At 45.0% G+C, this 23,317-nt stretch overlaps 5 protein-coding genes across 5 annotated transcripts; 2 read left to right on the forward strand and 3 right to left on the reverse strand.

Moving 5' to 3' along the window:
• Nucleotides 1–7,395: 7,395 nt before the first annotated feature.
• LOC6533552 (mediator of RNA polymerase II transcription subunit 15) lies at nt 7,396–13,077 on the forward strand. The gene is made up of 5 exons (XM_002094226.3): nt 7,396–7,651; nt 7,892–8,136; nt 8,751–9,118; nt 10,873–11,199; nt 11,261–13,077. Exons 2-5 carry the CDS (start codon nt 8,100–8,102, stop codon nt 12,953–12,955), a joined length of 2,427 nt encoding a protein of 808 aa, XP_002094262.2. The 5' UTR covers nt 7,396–7,651; nt 7,892–8,099; the 3' UTR covers nt 12,956–13,077.
• Nucleotides 13,078–13,089: 12 nt separating this feature from the next.
• Nucleotides 13,090–17,241, reverse strand: LOC6533553 (transcription initiation factor TFIID subunit 2). The gene is made up of 6 exons (XM_002094227.3): nt 17,091–17,241; nt 16,973–17,027; nt 15,149–16,914; nt 14,677–15,089; nt 14,407–14,617; nt 13,090–14,344 (listed from the first exon to the last, which is right to left on the reverse strand). Exons 1-6 carry the CDS (start codon nt 17,138–17,140, stop codon nt 13,174–13,176), a joined length of 3,666 nt encoding a protein of 1,221 aa, XP_002094263.2. The 5' UTR covers nt 17,141–17,241; the 3' UTR covers nt 13,090–13,173.
• Nucleotides 17,242–17,678: 437 nt separating this feature from the next.
• LOC6533554 (calpain-B) lies at nt 17,679–21,896 on the forward strand. Its single transcript, XM_002094228.3, has 3 exons — nt 17,679–18,806; nt 18,870–19,144; nt 19,360–21,896. Exons 1-3 carry the CDS (start codon nt 17,869–17,871, stop codon nt 20,919–20,921), a joined length of 2,775 nt encoding a protein of 924 aa, XP_002094264.1. The 5' UTR covers nt 17,679–17,868; the 3' UTR covers nt 20,922–21,896.
• LOC6533555 lies at nt 21,736–22,425 on the reverse strand. Its single transcript, XM_002094229.4, has 3 exons — nt 22,290–22,425; nt 22,096–22,232; nt 21,736–22,038 (listed from the first exon to the last, which is right to left on the reverse strand). Exons 1-3 carry the CDS (start codon nt 22,359–22,361, stop codon nt 21,894–21,896), a joined length of 354 nt encoding a protein of 117 aa, XP_002094265.1. The 5' UTR covers nt 22,362–22,425; the 3' UTR covers nt 21,736–21,893.
• Nucleotides 22,426–22,441: 16 nt separating this feature from the next.
• On the reverse strand, nt 22,442–23,286 carry LOC6533556 (protein Hezron). Its single transcript, XM_002094230.3, has 3 exons — nt 23,151–23,286; nt 22,905–23,093; nt 22,442–22,847 (listed from the first exon to the last, which is right to left on the reverse strand). The coding sequence occupies exons 1-3, from the start codon at nt 23,229–23,231 to the stop codon at nt 22,557–22,559; spliced, it is 561 nt and encodes a 186-aa protein (XP_002094266.1). The 5' UTR covers nt 23,232–23,286; the 3' UTR covers nt 22,442–22,556.
• Between the last annotated feature and the right edge of the window lie 31 nt (nt 23,287–23,317).

Below are 23,317 nucleotides of genomic sequence, written 5' to 3' on the forward strand. Positions count from 1 at the left end.
AAATAAAGTAGATAGTAGTTCTTTAGATATAAATTTTTAAAAAGTAGTATTTAGGTAATTCAAGGTATAAGCAGTTGCCTGTTCCTTGAACAATACTCTGTAATTTTAAAGTGTAGTGAATTTATTTATTTTCGTTCTCTGCGACGACTGCCATCTTCCTGTTGCTCGGGCACTTTTTGCACATGTTGCGGACTAAATGCCAAGGTGGTGAGCTTGCCGCTGGGACTCCAGCGAATCCAGTTATCATCGTCGGGGGGCCGGGGACCCACAAGTCGGTTAATGCCAGCACCGGAGCTCGGACATACATATACTCCACGGATGGGACTCCACTCCAAGAATCGGTAGCCGAATCGCCACTCATAAATTGTGTTAAATGCAATCGTTTGGCACTGGAATTGAAATGTCAGTTGGATCGCTATTGCCGCTGGATGTTTTTTCAGATCTTTTTGGAACCACTTGGAGCTACTTGGTGCCCAGGGCCATCTCATCTTGGTGGATGGCCAGTGTGCGGGTGCGTGGCTAATTGCCGCTTTTTGGACAAATACAGATGCTTTGTGTTGTACACGTTTTCACATCGTTAACAATATGGTGTGTTTGTTTTTGTTGATTTTTCGATTCCCCAAGGGATTATTGCTGGCGGCTTTTTCTTGTAAAAAACCTTGGCACTCAAAGGCCTGGAATTTGCATACGATTACAAAAGCGCTGAGATTAGAGAAAAATGTTGGTAATGATTTGATTGTGGGCATTTGTAATCTACAATCTGTCATTGTCTTTGGATTTCGTGAAAAATTAGCGAGCCGAATTTACAATATTGTCAACCGAGCTTTACGTTTTCACTCATATTAGCCGCTTTATTTTATTTCACCAACTTTAACAATTCAAATTATTTTTAGCATTTGTGTTTGTCCTACATTTGCGGTTGTCTAAGAATATCGTATTGTTTATCATCGATTTTTGTGTTTTTGCGATTATAAATATCAGTATTTTGATCAGAACATTCAAAATATATCTCCAAATATGGAATGTCATACCTCGTTGAGTTCGTAATTAAATTTCCAATCGATCTGAGTTTTCAAAAAAAAAATTTTTTTTTTCACATTTTTTGCAATTTTTGATGATGATTTCGGATTTTGTGCCGAAAATCGATTTTCTGTATTTTTGCGATTATAAATATTAGTATTTTGATCAGAACATTTAAAATAAAGCTCCAAATATGGAATGTCATACCTCGTTGAGTTCGTAATTAAATTTCCAATCGAACTATGTTTTAAAAAAAAAATTATATTTTTTTTCAAATTTTTTTGCAATTTTTGATGATGATGTTGGAGTTTTGCTGAAAATCGATTTTCTGTGTTTTTGGGATTATAAATTTGTTGTTCATAGTATTTTGATCAGAACATTCAAAATATAGCTCCAAATATGGAATGTCATACCTTGTTGAGTTGCATTTACCTTAGATAGTTTAAGTTTTAACAAACAAAGATTATATAATATGATATATTAACTTATAAATATAAGAACTTGGTTTTTAAAATAAAGGCATATATTTACTTATTTGGACAACCTTATAATTTAATTTAAGACCGATACATTAAGTTTGACTTATAAACTTTGATTTCTTTTAAATACAGATTCATTAAATGCTGTAAGGTTTCCATCGAATTTTCCATGATTTTTCCGAACCACTGATAGTTCCTTGAAATGTGTGAACTTTTCACACACGGTTTTTTTCAATTTTAGTTTGTGAAAACCACAAGACAAGTTAATTGCTTCGCTTGTGGCCGGAGTTAACCAGAGTTATCTTAACCATGGCCAGCCCAACTAATTGGGACAGTAGGCAAATGCACTTTATGGCGAGTGCGCTTTGTGGATGATGGGCATGGTGGTTTCCCGCCCCGCCCCAATTATGCAATGCCCCATACCCATCAAAACCCATAAGCATAGCATCGTATTTGGCACGCAATTTAAATCTGGGAGCAGATACCACACGGACCAAACACTGGTAGTTATAATCTAATTAAGCCAGCCGATGAGGCAGATCTTCTGTGTTTCTGCACCGCCATTCTTCTCACGCCCAAAATGTAAATGAAGTTATCCGGGTGTGTCAGGGGAGTCATTGTGGAGATCGCAGATCGCGGATCAGAGATCGGAGTTCGGGGATTGGGGCATGGGGTTTGGGGATCTTAGCATTAGCTAATGCCGACAAGTTTACACGGCTGGCTGCCTGCGACTTGTAGTGTGGAAAATCTCGGCGCTTCTTGTTTTTCACTTCTTTGGTGGACATATGTATATATTTTTTTCAACACTCATTCATTCATTCATTCATTGTTCATTCGCGACTTTTTGTGTTTTTGCTGATGGCTGCAACGCTTTCCCGATTTCATCCATAAAACTCGGCATTTTATGCTGCAATATGGTTTTGGGGCGTAAAGAAATCAAAAATAAACAATAACCCAAAGCGTCTGATTAGTGCGTAATAATCATTTCTTTCTCCGGCAACCATCCAGATAGCCTATAAATAATACGACAAGGTCGGTCGGCTGTCGGATGCCATTATGCCCATACATAACATACATACGAATACTATCAATTGTGCAGGCAACCCGACTCATTATCGGATCTGGCCCGACTTGGCGTGAATGGAAGGCATTAAGTTATTGCATCGCCAGCACAGCGGGCATTATCGCTGATGCATGGACTTGGTGCGATCCATAGTCCATATGTTTTGGTCCAAATGACGGTGAAAATCTACATGGGTGCTTAGGCCCGTCATTAAACGCTGACCAGGTATTTGCGGCGATTATGGCAAACACTTGTGGCCGCAAAACCGAAAATTAAAAACCAGGAAAAAGGCAACGCAAATCATATAACAATGCGAGTCAAAAGTCAGCCAAAAACCAAAGATTCCATTTCCCCCATCCGACATCCAAAGGCATGTAATCCACGGATGGCTGCTCCTTTTTGCCTGGAGCAGCTCATTAGCAAACAATTTCGATGGTCGTGCATGTGCATTGCAAGAAATGCAAATAAATCCGCGTTGATCGATTTGATTGCATTTTGTCATTAGACCTGTTTACTATGTCATTGCACATCCAGGAGATTTTTACAAATTTCTTGAACATTTATTTTTTGATTATGCAAAGTATATTAATATATATTTAGAAACGTAAGTTTAAGCTAGATTTCTTTCTGTGCTGCAGCCACGCTCCATTGGAGTTGGGCGGCCAATCCCGGACTTTCTGGCCAAAAGACGGACACGAATTGTCGCCAGTTGGGATCACGAAATGTGGGGCCTTCACTTGAGTAATTTCCCGAGCGTTTGCCATGCCGTTTGGAATATTTTAATTGTATTCAAATGAATTAGAATGCACTTTTTCGCTTTTAGCTTGGCCGGGTTTTACGATTCATAAATTGTCTACCAGTGACGTTTATAGTCGGCTTTGCAGGTTTGTAGACATAATTGATCGCTGCAGATGGAAATCTCGGATGTGGCTAAGTCAGATGGCGATAGGCTATCTTGGCTGGAGATTTGATGTCTTTGAGCCCAGTTGGGTATAATCCTAGATCAGCTTTTAAGTTTAATCTTGGTCTACTATACTTTGTAAGTACGTAATATGTGTTATATGTTATATGGTATATACATAATATAATCAAAAGGTAAGTATTAGGAAGAAAGTTAAAAAAAAAATTAGTTCCCATATATAAAGTATCTAATATTAAAACAAAGAAGTATAAAACATACAAACGCTTTCTTCTATCTGTTACATACTTTTCACCGAATCTAACATACTCTTCTCTACTCTACTCCACGATGCTAAATAGGCATTTTTAAAGAATAATTGCGTGTCTCCTCATTAAGCTTTTGTATAACGTATTTAAAATTTGTGTAAAAATAATGCACTGAAATTTGACTAGTTCACAATGAGTTTCGTACCTGTTCTTATGCACTCAATCCCATCAAAGTCTATTCAATTCTTATTTGTTGCTCGTTACCATAACACTTTATATTTTTTTGCACTTCAACACCGTGTTTATACTTCCTTTACAACAAGAAGAAGGATTCCAGCCGTCTTAAGATACCAAGAATACCGCGACCACTTGGCATACATACTCGAATTGTGGACCAACTCCAATTAATTTGTACATCGGTATAATTGGTAATGCCATCTCGGTTCCGAGTGACCGAAAATGTTAACCATGCGGAGAAGCATTTGCGGCATTTGTCAGTGAGTTACTACTGCATAACAGTAGTTCGCCGAATGGCACATTAATTGTCACTTGGCGTTGGTAAATTACACATTATTTATCCGCAGTATACTGCCATCAACATTCACCCAGTCATATGGAGCTGGAGCTGGAGCTGAAGTTTCGTTGTGGCCACAAAATGCGGCGATACATTTTTCTTTCGACTCGGTTTTGCTATCTTCGCAGGTCATTGCTGGCCACGATTGTGCAATTTCATTGTAAAACCACTTTTCATTAACAATCCGGTGGAAAACCGCTGGCAAAAAAAAAAACCGTCAAAAGTTGCCAATTAAGATCTTGGTAAATGTTTCCAGTCCGAGTATATCAAAAAGCATAGACTAAATGTTAAGGTTGACGCCGTCTTCGTCAGATAAATTGATACACATAAAATTTGGAGCATAAAACTGTCGTATGGCTCAGAAAATCTAGCATACTCGGCAAATGTGAATTGCTGAATGCAAATGCCAAAATGTGAACTGCCAGCCTCATCATCAACATCATCATCGTCATCGCCGTCATGATCATCATTGATTTAAGTGGACTCGACCAGAAACTGTTGCATTTCTGGTTGTTGCAGCCGGAAAAAAGTCTACAAAACTACAGCAAAAAGCACTTGAAATTAAAAGAAAAAAAGAAACAAAATATAAAAAAAATAGCTGAAGTAACAGCCGTGGCGTAGAAACTAATACAATAATAAATAGCAGTTGAAGAAAAGAAGATGTTGCCACTGCAGATCGCATCGTCGTCTGGTGATGTTGCTGCTGCTGCTTCTGCTGCCGCTGCATGCAATGCAACAATTTCACAAGCAACACGCAGACAGCCAAATGACAATGTGAACAAAGTAGCAACAACAGCGAGCTGTAGGAGAATTTATAATAAGTAACTACGAGCTGCTTCGATCAAGAGTTGCGCAAAATGGGGGGAGAACAAAAAAAAATCGCAAATCTTCCACTTAATTATAAACTTATTTATTTGGTTAGCTTTTGCCGCCAAACTGTCCTAATCAATTTGCTAAGGATGAGGAAATGGCAGGCTTGCATCAGTTGGCAATTTCCACGGATTTCCCCAGCGCCAAATTTCACAGCTACCGTGTTAACTTTGACACCACCAACGCAAAGGCCCAAAATCGTAGCCCGATCGTCGGCCATAGCCCGGCATTAGCATTATAGCATTAGGTAAGCGGGCTCAATTAACCAGCACGGCAATTGCAATTGCCCAAATTGGCCACCGACTTGACTCCGTCCGTCAGTCGAAGTCAGGAGTTCGCAATAAGTGATGCTGCCAGCAGCGGCTAACTCTAACTCCTAACTCCTAACTGTAGCTGCCCACGCATGCGCTGAAATGTTAATTCCCAATCCGCCAAAAAACAGAAGGGCACAGTTGGCCAAGTTGAATGGTATTTCGACACTTTCGGGTACTCACTCATACGGTTAGAAATCAGGGAAGTTTAACATTTCATTGATAAATCCGACAGTATGTTTGGATAGTTTTTATAGATCTCTGATTATTAAGATTCATGTTTAAGCGGGTTTGTCTTGAAATTTGCATCACTACTGAAGTAAGCTAATGCTTTATGAAGCATAAGTTATGTTCCAGCTGACCAAGTGGACATATCCACAAGTAGCCTCTAAGCTTAAATTCACTAACAATAAATCATAATATATATGCACAAATACAAAGTATATTGAGGTGCGAAATTCAGTGGCCATGTAGAAACAATTTTATCCTATGTTATGTTTAAATAAAACTCCAATATTTAACAATTTTATAAATTAATAAAAACTAAACCCCATAATTTGATTCTTATTTTAATTTATTATTTATTCTTTGTTACATTATTTTAAATTCTTGCGTACATTTTTACCAAGAACTCATTTTCTACCCACTGTGCCTAGGCAATTGCAAATGTCAAACGAAAGACTTAAGCAGCGAACTCGCTGCAAGGGGTGGAGTTTTGTTTTCAGCTAGCTGGTGTGAGTACTCGTACTGGGGTTGGGCATATTAAATATGCATTGCTAATGCAAATGAAAATGGAAACGCAAATGGAGGAGTCTCGCATCCGAATCGAAAACGCTTGTTAAAAGTAATGCGCCCAATTTGCACAGACACAGACACAAAGACAAACGCAGACAGAAAGCTTTAAAGACAAAAGAGAGACTAAACCAAAACAAAAGTGCCCTTTAGCCTCGACCAGCCCAAATAGCCATGGCCGGCAGCCAGTTATATATAGTATGTAGTATAATCATGTCCCTCTCCCTGAACCAAGTCAGTGTTTTCCCGTCTCCACTTCGGCGGCGAGGGCGGACGGCCAATTTAGTGTCACGTTAGCATTTTCAGGGCGCTTCCAGGCGGCAGGCAAATGCCCGGGACGTACCATTAGCCTTAACTTAACTAGCGGTTAGCCACCGACAGGGCCGTCAACGTTCAATTGGCCCCCTGGAAGCGAAGGTTCACGGAGAAAAAACTGTGCATCTTTCGGGGCAGTTTTCATTTAAATTCTGGTGCCCAAAATAAATGTATGCTATTATTTTTATTCCATCGAAATAACCTTGACAAAGGGAAGAGCTGTAAGATATTAAATTACATATTTGACATTTTCGGCATTGCATTTAAACATTTTCTATGACAGTGTTGGCGATTTTTAATTTTGTTGCTGTTTGAAGATTTAACCGAGAAATAATAGGCATTTAAAAATCAGATGGCAAGCAGAAAAAAAAAACCCGTGGCACTCTATAGATGTACGTTTGGTCATATATTTCAAATGAATTTTGCCAGAAACAGTTCTTTTTTATAACCGTGAAGCTTTAAAATCGTGTTCATTTATGATGAAGAAATCGTCATTTGAAATATGTTTTAATAAAAGGGCTGAATATAAGCAAAAGGTAAACAAAATCCAATTTGCAGTAAAATTTAAACGAAACTTTTATTAAGTTCTGTTTATTCATTTATACAAAAATGAATGTAAGTGAAGTTAGGACCTCTCATTATTGAGTCTAATGAATACCTTTTTCCCTCTGTAGAGGCGGTACATCTGGAGAATCGAGGCAAAGAGGCGATCGCAGACAGACCTTTCTCTTTGTGTTGGTGCCTGGCTGGCACGACGAGCCGCAAAGGTCGTCTTTGGATATAGCCATTGTGGCTTTGGCTTCAGCTCGGAACTCGGGGATCGAAGCTCGGCTCTCGGCCGAGACTCGTCTGTTTTGGCCACCGGATTTATAAATACAAGTGTTGGCCGCACAACGCCAAAGATTCGTTGGCTGAACGTGCAGCAGCGCGCGCGATCTACTAAATCCGATCCCCAAAACCCATCCAAAACGGAGCTCTTGCTCCTGGCTAAAAAAAAAATTAAATAAGAAAACAAAAAAATATAAAAAGTTAAAAACACAAGACAGGAAAGCAGACGACGGTAAAGCAATCAGTACATCTTTCATATCCAATTTGTAGCGTTACTAATTTCGCGCCAAAAACAATCCAAGGATTACGGGATACGAATTGCCACTCAGACTTTGATTCAGTTTTAGTTTCGGTTTTGCAATTCGCAACTCGCAGTTTGCTGTTTGCGAATTCGGTTTCAGATTGTGTCGAATCTTCAGTTGCATAACTAGCAGTAATAATCGCATCGTGTTGTGTGCTTCTTTTGGTTCAGTTTGTTGCAGCCGGCAATGCTCGATGCAGATGCAGCAGATGCGACCATCGTAGTCCCAAACGCCTGACAAGGAAAACATAAACGAAAACGAAAACGACTGGGAAACGAATAGTAATATATATAACCCAAGTGACTGTGAAAGTAGCGAGCGGCCAGGCACAGATTCAGATATTCAATTACTAGTCTGCTGGTGCAGTGACGCCACACAATGAGGATCCAAATCTTGCTCCTGACACTTCTGCTGGGTGAGTAGACATCAAGATCTGCGTGGAACATGCGAATATATGGTTTTGGGAAAGTTTGGCTTACGTACAATTTTTTTTTAAATTATTTTTTTAAACTAAAAACTGCTTGTGTAATTTTCGTTTTATGTTAAAAAATATTTTCTATTTATTTTTCCCTTAAATATCTCACAACTGGATGAAAACTCAAAGTGAAAACATTACCAGGACATATTCTCTCAAAATTATAAAATAAATTGAATTAAATTTCTAAAATCCGTATTTGTTATATTAAAATAAGATTAAGTATTCACACATTGAACTCATTGCATTTACAAAAAAAATTACCTAAACTCGTTATTTTTCATAACATTAGATTTAAAGTCTATTTTGAACAGAAAGTTAGCAAACAAAGTTCAACCCGTTTTCAAGAAAAGTGGAAAAAAAAACTTAATATATATTTTATTACAAATATTAAATAAAATAGTATTTAATACTGCTCTAAAATTATTCAAAATTAAATTTTGCTACTAATCTAGCAACTGTAAACTTTTTGTGCATTGGAATAGGCGCTCTTTCCCACAATCATACATTTTTAAGTGGCACCTAATGACACCTACACCTGTCCTCCCACACAGGCCTCGTCTGCGCCCAGGCCGTGGATGCGGAGGCCAAGAGCAGCCAAGCCAAGCCGGCGGAAGACAGCAAGAGCTCCGCCTCCACGCCGCTGGAATCGGAGGCGACCAAAGACAAGCGACAGGTGAGCTCCAAGGAGACGTCTCTGTACCCCAACCATCGCAGTTCGGCGGCCTCGCCAGCCGCCAGCGATGATCCCGAGGATGGTCAGGAGACCATCTACGGCGCCAAGCCCAATCAGTTCATCATCCGTCCCATTGCGCCGCACCAGCACCAGCAGCATGAATCCCACCAGGAGCCGCAGCTGAGGAACTTTGCGGCGGCCAATTCCCGACCCCATGCCGCCCAACTTCTGGAGCAAAGTCAGGAGGTGAGTTGGGAATTAGAGATTATCATAAATAAGTGTAAGGCTTCCCAACTTATGAACTATCTGCAGCAGCTTCAGGACTTGTTTTCGAAGTTGGCCCATAAACCCCAGTCGAATCCGTGGCTGTTCAATAGGGAGTGGGTGATCCACTGATCGACTGGCCAACTGACGGATTACCTTTGCCATGGGGAATTGTTTGTTTTGTGCCAATCGGGGGGCGTTCCATCGACATCGCGGCTCTTGTCTGGGGTTTTGACTTGGCCCCGCGGCCATCAGAGGTCGGACATTGGACATCGGACATCGGACGAGCTGGGAGATCGTGACTTGGCATCGGCGGGCAGGCACACGATTCTTTGCAAAATGCCGGATGTAAACATCTCGGCTGAGACCAACCCGGCCAACATAAAAGGCAGAAAGCCAAATGAAGCACAATCCCAATTCAAATCCCAGACGGATTTTGTCAAATTTTCCCTTTCGCCGAGGCCAAGAAACCTTGACCAATATCTCGGCTTATATTCGGAACAAATTGCAATAGATGTAGACAAAGGCGATTGCAATTAGCCAAAGACAATGTTTATGTTGCGAAATGTATAGAAATTAAAAGCGCCGGCATAAGTTGTAATAATCATAATGATATTTTTATTATAAATGCAATTGGCAAAACTAAGTCACGACATGACGGCGCCGACGACGACGACGACAGTAACAAATGCATAATTGCAAAATTATTATTTGTCTTATTACGCGTCAACACAACAATTTCCACCTCCTGCCTTCCAACTCGAGTTTCCACCCATCCGATTCGCTTGGCAATGGCTTCTTCTATTCCTCGCCACCGGCCACCGTGGTCTCCAGATGGGTCTTGGAATAGTGCAAGAAATCGGAGACCGTGGAAAAACAATGACGCTTGTCGTGGGAAGAAAGTTGACATAATGCTATAATCACCCCACTTTTGGTCTGTCAGCTTTGTGTCGCTTCATGGCGCCTTGACTCGCCCGTCGGCGGCTTTATTTGCCATAATAATGTGAATAGTCGATGACACACTGTGCAACAGGTTTCCAGAAGAATTCAGGGGCTTTCTATGTTTTTATGGAATTGTATGGTACACTGCTTAAAAAGATATTTATAAATAGGGAAGTTGAAAATTTGAAGAGTTTTTCTAATAGTCAAAATACTCTTTGATTTTTCATCTTTATTACTATGGTCATATCACAAAAATGTATCAATCAATAGTTTTCATGATAAGGAACAGCATTTCTATGCATATATTCGTTTCATTTTCAACTTATGTGGCATTGTTATTATATATCCTTATTGTATATTTTTTTAAATTTTTTAATAGAAAATCCCAGATATTTTTACAAGGCCCACACACTAGATTACTTTTACAGCGAACGCGTGTTGCACAGTGTAGTGTTTGTTGTTGCTGTTGCAACATCGAAGAGTCGCAGTCTTTGTGGTTGTTGTGTTTGGTGTTGGCGTTGCCAAAGTTTGCCACAAGTGTTATATAAACTCATTTTTTTAGATGCCACGCCATTCTCACAGCGTTTGCTGCTCTGAAGCACCTGCAACCCGTTGTTGCCGCTGCGGTTTTTGCTCGTTTTTTTTTTTAAGTAATGGTGATGGTGTTGGTCATGCGGCTCCACTTTAAACGGCTGCTGACATTGGCCGCCGGCTGAATGCTGCCAGTTCACACACCCACCATAATTATGCGCCCACTCACTTTTCCCCTTCCCATCTGTATCCGTATCTCGAAGGTGCAGCACTACGTATATCTGCAAGATATAATGCGCCATCACCAGCCCAAGGCCCTGCTGGCCGCAGGTCAAGGCAAAGGTGCGGCAGCCAGTGCGCCCAAGAAGTCATCCACTCCGGTGGCCGAGGAGGAGCAGGAGCAGGAACAGGAACAGGAGGCGGAGCAGCGTTACGCGGTGTCCATTCAGCCCCAGCCGCCGCAACAGCTGCAGCAACCACGTGCACGTCAGTACCAGGGAGTTGGTCCCTATCAACTGCCATTGCCGCTGCCCGCTCCACAGCATCGTTCGGTGAATCCCCAGCAGCAGCAGCAGCAGCAACATCAGCAGGTGGGTCATCGAAACAAGATGCCATAACCCTTTTATACTAATCTCTGCGCATTCCCAAAAGCCCTACCAAGTTATTCCCGAGGAGCAGTTCCTTAAGATTCTGGAGGAAGAGCTGCAGGCTAGAGCCTATCATGAGCAACTTCGTCAGCAGCAGCAGCAACATCAACAGCTGCAGCAGCAGCAACACCAACAGCAGCAACAGCAACAGCTACCCAAACCTGTGCCCATCCACAGCACGGCTGCCACCCACAAAGTGCTGCAACAAGCGGATCCCTCGCTAGGACTTGGTGGCTATCGGGAGCGCTTTGTGGCCGAGCAGGAGCTGGTGACACCCACGTACTCGCATCCACGCGGCGGACCCAAGTATCTGCCCTTGCCTCAGGCGCAGCAACTGCAAGAGGACGAGGAGCCACAACAGCAACAACCGCAGCGTGTGCAGCTCCACAAGCCGATACCACATCCCGGCCAGCAACTCATCCATGGACTGCCACCTCAGATTGCCTACTACCAGCCACAGATTAGCTACAAAACCCTGCCCAACCATCCGCTGGCGAAATCCTCTCTGGAAAGTGAGATTGAGAAACTGCTAGCAGCCAATAAGCCAGGACAATCGCTGGCCTATGTGGACAGCAGCAATGAGCAGGTGGCGACAAGGCAGCCTGCTCCCCAGCACCCACCACCACCCACCTCGCATCCCGCCCTGAGGCAACCCAAGGCATACCTGGCCAGCACACCCAACTCCCTGCTGGATGCCAATAACCAACCGTTCGTTCCATCGCTCTTCAAGTTCAGCAACTACCAGCAACCGACGCCCATTTATCCCACTTCGGAACCCAAGCGATTGGGACCCGTCGTCTATCCCACACAGCAGGCCAATCAGCCGCAGCCCTCGCAGTATTACTACCAGGAGGCAGCGCCCACTGGGGCACCCAAACCGAGTCCCATTCCCAAGCAGTACCACCGATCTAAGCACTACAAGCTGGCTTCACCCACTAAGGCATTGCTTTATGCCGATTACGAACGTCAGGGATCGCCTTCTCCGCCGCCGCCATCCAACTTCTATCCCAGTCCACCCGATCCGCTAAAGCATTCCCAGCGAAATCTGGCCGTTACACCCACTGCTTTGCCACTTCACGCCGAATATCCCTCACCGTCTCCCTCACAGTCCAGTATCTATGTGTCCCAGGGAACTGGTATTGCCACACCGTCCCGACCCACGCCCACTACAGCTCCGATTCAGAAGCTACGGACTCTGGATGAAGTGAAGCAATTGAACCTGCCGCCTCCCAATGGCAAGCCTCTGACCCAGGCCGAATTCCAAGCTCTGGTGGATGCCGGATATCCGGTGAAGGCAGTGCCCGTGCCAGTGCCCGTGCCGTATGAGCAGTACGTGAAGGATCATCCGGAGTACCGCAATCATCCTCCTGTAGACTACGCTCATATCATGCGCCTGGCCACGCGGCAATTGGCTGCCCATCAGCAACACAGATCGCTGGCCGCTCCCTCGGAGCCGTCGGTCAAGATCCTGTCCACTCCATCCGCCGGAGAGCTGCATCAACAAACGGCCACTGGCATCGGCGGCGGCAGTATTACGTACTTACAGCCCATCGAGGGTCAATCTCATCCCCATACCCTGGCCCATGTGCATGCGTTGCAGAAGAGGAGGCCACGCGATGAGCAGGATACCGCCGTGGCGGGCAGCGAGCCCAAGGCGGCAGCTCCGGAGGCGGAGTCCGCGAAGGCGAAGGTGCAGTGAACCCATGTCCTGTTTTAGTTAAAATGTCCTTGTCTAGTTTGTAAGTATTGTAAAAATGTTTCAGCACTTCCTTAATGTTAAATTATAAACCGACAAATAAACGTATGAATACAACTAACAAATAATGGCAACCCTTTTACGAAATGAGTGTAAGGTATTTTACCTTTATTTTTTTTCCCCCAAGCATTGCATTTTTCCCCATCCGAAAGAACCCGCACTTAGTTAAGGTTCATGGGCGGCAGGCTGTTGCTGTTGCTACTGTCCGCCGAGCTGAGAGTGTCCGGAGTGGCTGTCTCGCGTGCCTGCAGGCGCGATATCTGCGGGTCACGCTTGTCCTTGTCCTTTCGCTCGCGCTCCTTATCCTTGTCCTTGTCCTTATTGTGCTTATGCTTGTGTTTGTGCTTGTGCTTTTTCTTCTCCTTCTTCTTTTTCTTCTTGAGCCCACCATCGCCGGACTTCAACTTTCCCTCCTCGTGGCTACTCTCATATCTTGTGGTGTCGCCCACGTCAAGCATTACCGAAGAGTTATCATCCTCGGCGTATATTTCGGTCTTAAGGCGCTTGGTGGCTTGATGAGAATCAGGTGCTTCGTCATCGACCGGCAGGATATTCACTTTGGTCTCACTGTCGTAGGCCTGTACGTTAACTGGTTCATCTAGCACTGTAATCTCCTCGCTGCGTTCCAGCTTGATTATCTCATCGCCCACCTCAAAAGCTTCTGTGGCCGTCCGCTTGATTGTAACCATGGCCGGCTTTTGCCGCTCTTGGTGCTCATTGTCCAAGGTATCCGATTGCGTTGGCAAATGGGGTTTGGGATCGCTGGTCTTCTTGAAGCTACCGGTTATGCTGCCTACACTGCTATTATTGTCCTTCATCAAATCCTTGTAGAAGCTTTGGTTCTCACCGGCCTGCAAGCAATTTGGTCGCTTACTTCCGTATAGTGCGTAGTACAGATCGACAATATCGCAGCGTAGTTTTGTATCGAAGGCCAATCGGTTAATACTGAACCATATACGATCCACGAGATTGGGCTTATCCAAGCGGCTGCGAGATTCGCGTGTGAAAGGCGGATTGTCGATCAGCAGTTGGGCCAAGGCATGGCGAGCAGCCGGATCGGGATCAGTTTCCAGCAACGTAATCAAATGCTCCAAATCCTCGATACGCCCATCCACCTTCACAAAATCCACCAGACATTCCATGGCAGCAATGCGAAGGTCTAAATATATTCCATACTCCGCATAGCTGCGGTAAATATGCGGCAGTGAGGGCAGGTGACCGAATTTTTGCAGCTTCCTGATGACCTTCAGGCAGGACACGGACACCATGTACTTGTACGAGGGCAGGTGCTTCTCCATGTTCAGCAGACGTGTAACCTCATCCAGCACCAACCTGCGGATAAGAATTGAATAAACTTAATACATGAGAAATTCATTTCCGGTTTTTAACTTTACTTCGCATCCGTAGAAAGACTGTCCGTAGTGATTTGCGTGCCATGAATGGCAACGGAGACCACAGGTGTCAAGGTTTCGCCTAGAGCTTCTACTAGAGCCGCTCTGTAGTATGCATCCGTGTAATGGTTACGGGAATTCTCGTTGTACTTAAAGAGATCGAAAAGAAAGCGCATCACTTCCGGCGGGCAAATACCATGAGATGTGCGCAAACCTAAAAAATAAAGCAAAAGTTTATAGAAGAAATCACCAAGCTTAACTCAACCAACTGACCTGCCATGGCCACGGGAATAGCTTTCTGCAGGAAGTACAGCTGGAAGTTGGAGAAGTTGTTCAGCTTGATAATGTGCGGAGCACTAAATGAGCCAAAAAACTTCCTAAATATGTTCAGCATGGCGGGTGGTCCGCTCCAGGAGGCTACCATCTGGTTGGCCACTTTGGTCAAGCTGTGGGCTGCCTCGCAGCGCACCTTATAGAAGCAACGTTCGCTTTCTATGGTGTCGGTTAACGCAAGCCTGGTGGCATTCGTTGGGTACTTCTGCAGGGCTTGAATCGCCTGAAATTGGGCAGTTACATCACGTTCATGCCGAAGCTGATACTGCCACTGAAAGTCAGGCTGCTCGATTATAAGGTCACGCAGCAGAATCATTTCCGGATCGAGGCGAATCCACAGCACAGGTGAGTCGCTAAGTAAAGTAAAGATGTTAACAAAACTGTTTAATCATATTATTCATTATAAACTCACTCCATGGCTGATAAATCCATATCCACTTCCTCACCGGTGCACAAAGGGATCTTCTTCTTTTTGTTTCGCCTGCTCTTCGAGTGGCAAGTGATATCGGACTTCACCAGGGTATTCTCAATCTGCAACGTGTGCTTAAAAGTTCCATCCAACTCCTGCAGCTGCACCATCAATGGACCATTGTACTTCCTAATGCCCCGCTGATTAACAAAGTCCTGGCGGATCTCCAGCTCGATGGTGTTTCGTTTGCGATTGAACACAGATGTGAGGGAAAATTTGGCGTGACCACCAGTGCGCACCCACTGGTCCATGAAAACAGACATGTCTTTTCCCGTTACCGTAAAGATAGCCTTGATGAAGATGTTGGTCGAGATGAGCAGCTGAGACCAAAGTCCTGCGCCGATCTTCGTCGTAGCCGCACTAGAAGCCAATGCCAATTGCTTGTTGAACACCTGAATCAGCAGCTCCTGACCGATGCGGTTCTCCAGCATCCGGATTACGAAATGCGCCTTCCTTCGCATCGCCTCCACATACTTCGGCGACACGGTGTGTAAACTCTTAATGGGAAAATAGTGAACAATCTCCTGCTGCTTGCTGGCAGCCGCCGATGAGTTTGTGCCCGAAACAGGTAATGGAGCTGGGGGCTGACTGCAATCGAGAATAATGCCGCCATACTGCTCCTCGTAGCGAACGACACGCGCCAGTTCAGATTGCACCCAAGCGCGGTACTCGTTGTTGCCGAAGCACTTCCTGGAATACAGACCACACAGGTATTCCGCAATGCCCTTGGCTAGCCAGGTGTCTGACCAATGATGCGATGTGATAAAGCAGCCGAAGAATTGCTCAGCCACAGCCCGCGACATAAAGGTTCGAGATATATAGGTCTGGTCGATGATAGCTATGGAGTGCAGTAGGTTCACCGAAACAATGCTCATTGTGGCATAGGCACTTATGTCCGTGTCCAATTCGTCTACAAACACTTGTTTGTAGCAACTGAATGGGTAGCGCGTAGACAAGGTCTCCTCATAGAACTCAAAGGCCTCGTGCAGGTAGCGAACCGTATTTTTTAGCAGCGGCAGCAATCCGGGCAAGCAAAAGTGGGTCACTTCATGCATATGCGGATCCACGTAGATCTCAAACTGACCCACAGCCAGAGCAATATTCGGTGCACATACCGGAGTGCTAACCGAATAGTGAAAGGTTTTCTTTCGCAGATCTGGAGTCATAATGACTTCTAGAAGTTCTCCACACGACACAGCAGTCATATTTTTGTCCACGGTAAACTCTAGCCGCCAGGTGCAGGGATCGGCGAAACTGTCCACGCAAGGAAACCACAATCGCGTGGAGTTCTCATAGCAATTAGTGAACATATGCGAGCTGTTAATTTGTGTCTCCTCGTCCGTCGAAGCGGGTGGTATGACAAAATGTATGCCGTATTTGGGATTCTCCAACGAGAATTCGATGCGGATGCGCAGACCCTGACCCTCCTGGATCATAGAGAAGCCTTCGGGCGGAACCTCGATAAGCAGTTCGCCGTTGTTTACATCGGGATCGGTGAACTGTGCGGCAGACAAATGATACTTGGAGTAGACCTCCAGCACGCGGCTCTTGGGTTCCTTGTAGCAGATGTTCTGAAAGGGATCGAAGTACGAGAACTTCGCCTGGCAGACATCATTCAAAACGATGCTGTAGATCCTCAGCTGCTTGGCGTTCAGGCGTATCAGGCGCAGATTCTCGTTGTTCGGCACAATGGTCAGCTCGACCACGCCCTAAAAGGAGGAGGTATTAGGTTTCATACATATATACATGTTTATAAGTTATATTTACGATTATGCTCTTTCGTTCGAAACTGATGCCCGTGAGGCTCACAACCTGATGCGCCGTGCTGTTGAGAAGGGAAAAGTCATTATTTTTGTATTTCTAGCAGAGCAGGGGGTGAACTTATAATTTAAACGGACGCAGCGGCACCTCGGGCACCTCAGGTAGCGTTTCCATCGCTAAAAAGCCGGTTCTTCGCCAGAATTTGTCAACTAATTTCCGTTTGTTATCATAAAAAACACGGCACTGTTTAACTTCTTCTTCTTCTTTTGAGAATGCCGACAGGGCTAAAAAAAATACCAAATTGATTTGGATCAAGGTGGCAACTCTGCGTGGTACTGTAGCCCTGCATGCCTGGTTTAACCCCTATGCCATGTTGCGTCTTTAATATTGACCCCTATTTAATTGTTTACGTTAGTGAGCAAATATACACTACACCAATTCTAGTTTTCTTTAAATACTTCCCAAATGAAGTAGTAGTACTAATTTAGGAGAGTACATTAAAAAAAAACGACAGTTATTCGTGTGAAGACTCGTTATTGTAACAAATTTAATATATTTATGAACTTATTTTTAAATAAACAATTAAATAAGCATTTTATAAGTATTTCATTAGGCCTCTTAAAAACGTTTAGGCTTGCACTTTCATATATAAAAAATGTATATAGAACGCACAAGGGTTAAAGATTATGAATCATTTACCGAGAAAGTTAAATTTGGATACTTCTCCCATTTAAAGCGTACAATTTCCAGCGAGTCAGCAGTTTTACCACGGCAGCGAGCTAATAAACATCTGGTTATTATTTAGTTCCGTAGTTTTAGCCGATTTACAACGCCATTAGTCCGTAGATTTAGGGAAAAACCAGTGCGTGGAATAGGAAAACCACATCGAAAACCCAGTGAAAATGTACGGCATTGATAATTACCCCAAGAATTATCATGCCAGTGGCATTGGCCTTGTCAATTTGGCGGCCTTGGGCTACAGCAAGAATGAAGTCAGCGGCGGGAACGAAGGAGCAGCCCCCAAGCCCACGGCGGGTCTCTACCCCTCGTTGCCCTATCCATCATCCGAATCCGTGGGCGGAATGCCATATGTGGTGAAGCAGACGAGTCATGCCCAGAATGCCTCGTACGCGGGACACCCAATGGGTATGGGAATGCCCGTGCCAGGAGCCCCCTCAGCGCCGGCACCCTACCCAAGTGCCACGCCATACCCGGGAGCAGGACTTTATCCCAGTCTGCCATCAGCGAGCTCGTCATCGCTGCCGTACCCCACTGCGCCAATGGCACCCTATCCAACCGGAATGCCCTATCCAACTGGCATGCCACAGCCCAATCTTCCCTATCCGGCTGCTCCGCTTGCACCATATCCATCTGCCATGCCCGGTTTGCCCAGTATGCCAATGCCGTACGCTCCCATGCCAACGAGTCCGGCTCCGCAGCACAGTGCCGGATTCCCAGCACTGCCATATCCCTCGGCTCCGCCACCGGCCAGTGCTCCAACCCAGGAGGAGGAACCTTCTGTCGGCGTGGCCGAGCTAAGCTTCACCAGCGTGAAGGTGCCCGAGAACCAGAACATGTTCTGGATGGGTCGCAAGGCCACTAGTACCCGGCAGAACAGCGTGAGCAAAGGCGATTTTCAATCTCTGCGCGCCAGCTGCGTTGCCAATGGAACCATGTTTGAGGATCCCGATTTTCCGGCCACCAACGCTTCGCTGATGTACTCACGGCGACCGGATCGCTATTACGAGTGGCTGCGCCCAGGTGACATCGTCGATGATCCGCAGTTCTTCGTGGAGGGCTATTCACGATTCGATGTGCAACAAGGAGAACTTGGCGATTGGTAAGGAAAAATACATTTATAAATAAATGAGCATGAATTCAGAAATGTAACAATCCTTGACAGCTGGCTCCTGGCTGCAGCTGCCAATCTGACGCAGGACTCAACGCTCTTCTTCAGGGTGATCCCGCCGGATCAGGACTTCCAGGAGAACTACGCTGGCATCTTCCACTTCAAGTTCTGGCAGTACGGCAAGTGGGTGGAAGTGGTCATTGATGACCGTCTGCCCACCTATAATGGCGAGCTGATCTACATGCACTCTACCGAGAAGAACGAGTTTTGGAGCGCCCTGCTGGAGAAGGCCTACGCCAAACTCCACGGATCTTATGAAGCACTCAAGGGTAAGAAAAGAAATATTATCAGCAGAAGCTTATAAACACTTTGGCATACCAGAACGTATTTCTAGTTTCTAAAAATAACACTATGCTTATCATAGGTTCTTAAAAAACTAATATCGCACATATTGCGGTTAGAAATTTGTTGTAAAGATCTGAAATTTAAATATTCCCATTTTGTAACCTAAAAAACTATATTGTAAACTTCTTCCCACACTTAGGCGGCACCACATGCGAGGCCATGGAGGACTTCACTGGCGGCGTCACCGAGTGGTATGACATCAAGGAGGCTCCCCCAAATCTATTCAGCATCATGATGAAGGCCGCCGAGCGTGGTTCCATGATGGGCTGCTCCTTGGAGCCAGATCCACATGTTCTGGAAGCGGAGACGCCACAAGGCCTGATACGCGGTCATGCCTACTCCATTACCAAGGTATGCCTAATGGACATCTCGACGCCGAATCGTCAAGGGAAGTTGCCCATGATCCGTATGCGTAATCCATGGGGTAACGATGCCGAGTGGAGCGGTCCTTGGAGTGACAGCTCGCCGGAGTGGCGATTCATACCAGAGCACACGAAGGAGGAGATTGGCCTGAATTTCGACAGGGACGGCGAGTTCTGGATGTCCTTCCAGGACTTCCTCAATCACTTTGATCGCGTGGAGATCTGTAACTTGTCGCCCGACTCGCTGACTGAGGATCAGCAGAACAGCTCTCGCCGCAAGTGGGAAATGTCCATGTTCGAGGGTGAGTGGACATCGGGCGTAACAGCCGGAGGTTGCAGAAACTTCCTGGAGACATTCTGGCACAACCCACAGTATATCATATCGCTCGAGGATCCCGACGACGAGGATGATGATGGCAAGTGCACGGCTATTGTGGCCCTCATGCAGAAGAACCGACGTAGCAAGCGCAATGTGGGCATCGACTGCCTGACCATCGGATTTGCTATATATCACCTCACAGACCGCGACTTGGAAGTGAAGCCCCAGGGACTGAACTTCTTCAAGTACCGAGCATCGGTGGCCCGTTCACCACATTTTATCAACACGCGCGAGGTCTGCGCTAGGTTTAAGTTGCCACCTGGCCACTACCTGATTGTTCCATCGACCTTCGATCCGAATGAGGAGGGCGAGTTCATTATTCGCGTCTTCTCCGAGACGAGGAACAACATGACGGAGAACGACGATGAGGTTGGCTTTGGCGAGACCGACGATCGCATTGCACCGTCTCTGCCGCCACCAACTCCAAAGGAGGAGGATGATCCGCAGCGCATTGCACTGCGTCGTCTGTTCGACAGCGTGGCTGGCAGCGATGAGGAAGTGGACTGGCAGGAGCTGAAGCGCATCCTCGACCACTCAATGCGCGATGTAATGGTGGGCACTGATGGCTTCTCCAAGGATGCCGTGCGTTCGATGGTGGCCATGCTGGACAAGGATCGCTCCGGTCGCCTTGGTTTCGAGGAGTTCGAAGCTCTGCTTACCGATATTGCCAAGTGGCGGGCGGTCTTTAAACTATATGACCCACGTCGCACTGGCAGTATTGATGGATTCCATCTGCGAGGAGCACTCAATTCGGCTGGTTACCATCTGAACAACCGGCTCCTGAATGCCCTCGCCCATCGCTACGGATCGCGGGAGGGACAAATACCATTCGACGACTTCTTGATGTGTGCCATCAAGGTGAGGACGTTCATCGAGATGTTCCGTGAACGGGACACGGATAACACGGACACGGCCTTCTTCAACTTGGACGACTGGCTGGAGCGAACAATTTACTCTTAAATTACATGCAATTGCTACTAATCTAATCCTAAGTGCCACGTATACTTAATCTACCTGTGCATTATATTATTCATGCATTCAAATGAGCAAAGCAAAACACACAGATCCATGACGATGCGGCCCGGAGATGAAAAGAGATACACTCACTGAGCCAACAAGAGAATCTTATCTATATGACCAAATCCGGAAATACAAATCATGTGGCGAAATTGGAGTGGCCTTGGCATGGCACGAGGTTGCTATGCACGATAAACATTATAAAATCCATATACACAATTTATACAATTAACGCCATAGAATTTATACTATGCTGAGCAACTGGAGGGATGACTAAGAGCAATCAAGAAAAAAAAATGTGCTCCATGCACCTGGACAAGAGCCGGAAATTTACTAGTACAAACTGAACAGTGCATTGCTACTTTACCTTACCTTTCGCAACGAGACACTCGGAAAGCCATTAGTACGCATCAACAATATTTATTAGATGTACGGAATGAATAAGCATGTATTTTTGTATCATCGTTAGCTCCGAGCAGCCCTTTACATATTTGCCCAGGTGCTAGAAATAAGTGCAGCCAAACGCAGTTACCCAAACAAATTGTTTTAATTGTTATCAGGAAAGCAACGCGAAGCGAGCAAGCCAATCAATCACTCATCGAATATTTATAAGCTTAAGAGGATATGAAAATATCAGTCTATTCGTAATATGTACTCCCCGTATAACATGTATTGAGTTTTCTGATCAGCAATCTCAAAACATACCTTAAGCACCCTCTACGTCAGAATAAGTGTTAAACTAATTAAAATTAACCAATTGGGTTTAGAGGCTCTTTGTTGAACGCTTTTATACTGTACTATAATTTTTGTGAACAATTTAACTAATCAAAATTACTCCTTTATGCAATTGTTACTATTAATAATTTGTTGTGCAACTTTTCTTTGTATGTAAATAAAAGGCAGTGATGATGCAGTCTACTTAACGACTATAACCACATCGGCACCGTTCGGGACTCCAGCTTCGACCATTATTTGCTTCATATCCTCTATTTGAAGGTTGTTATCGGAGGCCAAGTTGTTTAGAACCTCCAGGAAGTCTTCGTACTCCAATCGCCACTTCCTATAGCAAGTATTTTATAAAGAACAGGATTGATATAATTCAAGCAGTTTTACGCACTTGTATCGCATGTAAATGAGACCCGTTTGAGTGCGAGTGATGGGATTGGGCATGAGCTTGGCCTGCTCCAGCCAGGCGTCCAGTTGCGAGAGGAGTATGCTGTCGAAGACCTCGTTCTCGATGTCGGTGGGTATAACCTGCCATTAAGTGACTCATGAGATGAAGATCACTTTCAGTAAACTAGGTAATCATACCTGGAAATTGGCATACACCATGAACAGGCTGTCCAGCGTGTGCTTCTTTGGTTTATCCTCATCATCGGCCATGGTGCGTGTTTGGTTTACTAGTGCATTAAATCGAATGTGTACAATTGAGAATGCTTTCCCCTGGCAGATAAAGAGTAGTATTCTGTGTGGGTGTCGAGGCTATATTGTGTATTTTGAATTGTTTTGTTGATAAACAAAACGTACAGAGAACCGGGGGCTATCTAGACAACTGTTGCCATGGGCACGAGCGTCATTTTAGATTTGTTTACTGCGAAAGTCTTCAACAATCCCTTGCACGTATATTGCCAGTTTGGGATCCCACCCCTGGTATCTGATGTTCTCCGTAGCATACGGCGCCTCGATGACCACCTGATGCAGTATATTGATCGCCACATGGTCGCCTTGGCTCTGCCAGTTGATCGCGGGATCGCCGAAACGCTTGACCAACAGCCTGAACAGAGCTTGACCGAAGGGCGAAGCATTCGGGTGATAGCTCCGGCAGGAAAGAGTGCGATGTTCGGTGGCGTATCGAAATCGTTCTCGGATCTACAATCGCAATTGGTTGAGTGAGGGGTTGAGTAAATATCCATATAGAGATTCTACCAAAGGGATGTTGATCGGTTCTGGGGGCTGAACATCATCCAAGGGCTGCATTTCCTTCACTATTTCGATGTCCACGCACAGGGCTAAGTTCACGATGGTCAGGTTGCAGATGGTCTGTTCGTCGCCACCGCCTTTGCTCGATGGACACTTCATCATCAGCATTTTCACGCCCAGATCAAAGGCCACCACCTGGGGAATTGAGCGTATTATAAAATGTGCAATATACAAATAATATTTAAGAGTTACCTCTCCCGAAAGGTTTTCGCCAAAACAAGTTTTGCAGCGCACTATAGAGCCCACAGTAAAGCAAGGAGCCAAGGATGACATTTTGGTCAAGAGATAAACTTTAAAAATGAAATCTAATTGCCCAGCCGCTGTCCGATGTCAAGTTCAAGGCACTCTACGAGTTCCAT

Source organism: Drosophila yakuba, chromosome 3L (genome assembly GCF_016746365.2).
Source record: "Drosophila yakuba strain Tai18E2 chromosome 3L, Prin_Dyak_Tai18E2_2.1, whole genome shotgun sequence".
Classification (NCBI taxonomy): domain Eukaryota; kingdom Metazoa; phylum Arthropoda; class Insecta; order Diptera; family Drosophilidae; genus Drosophila; species Drosophila yakuba.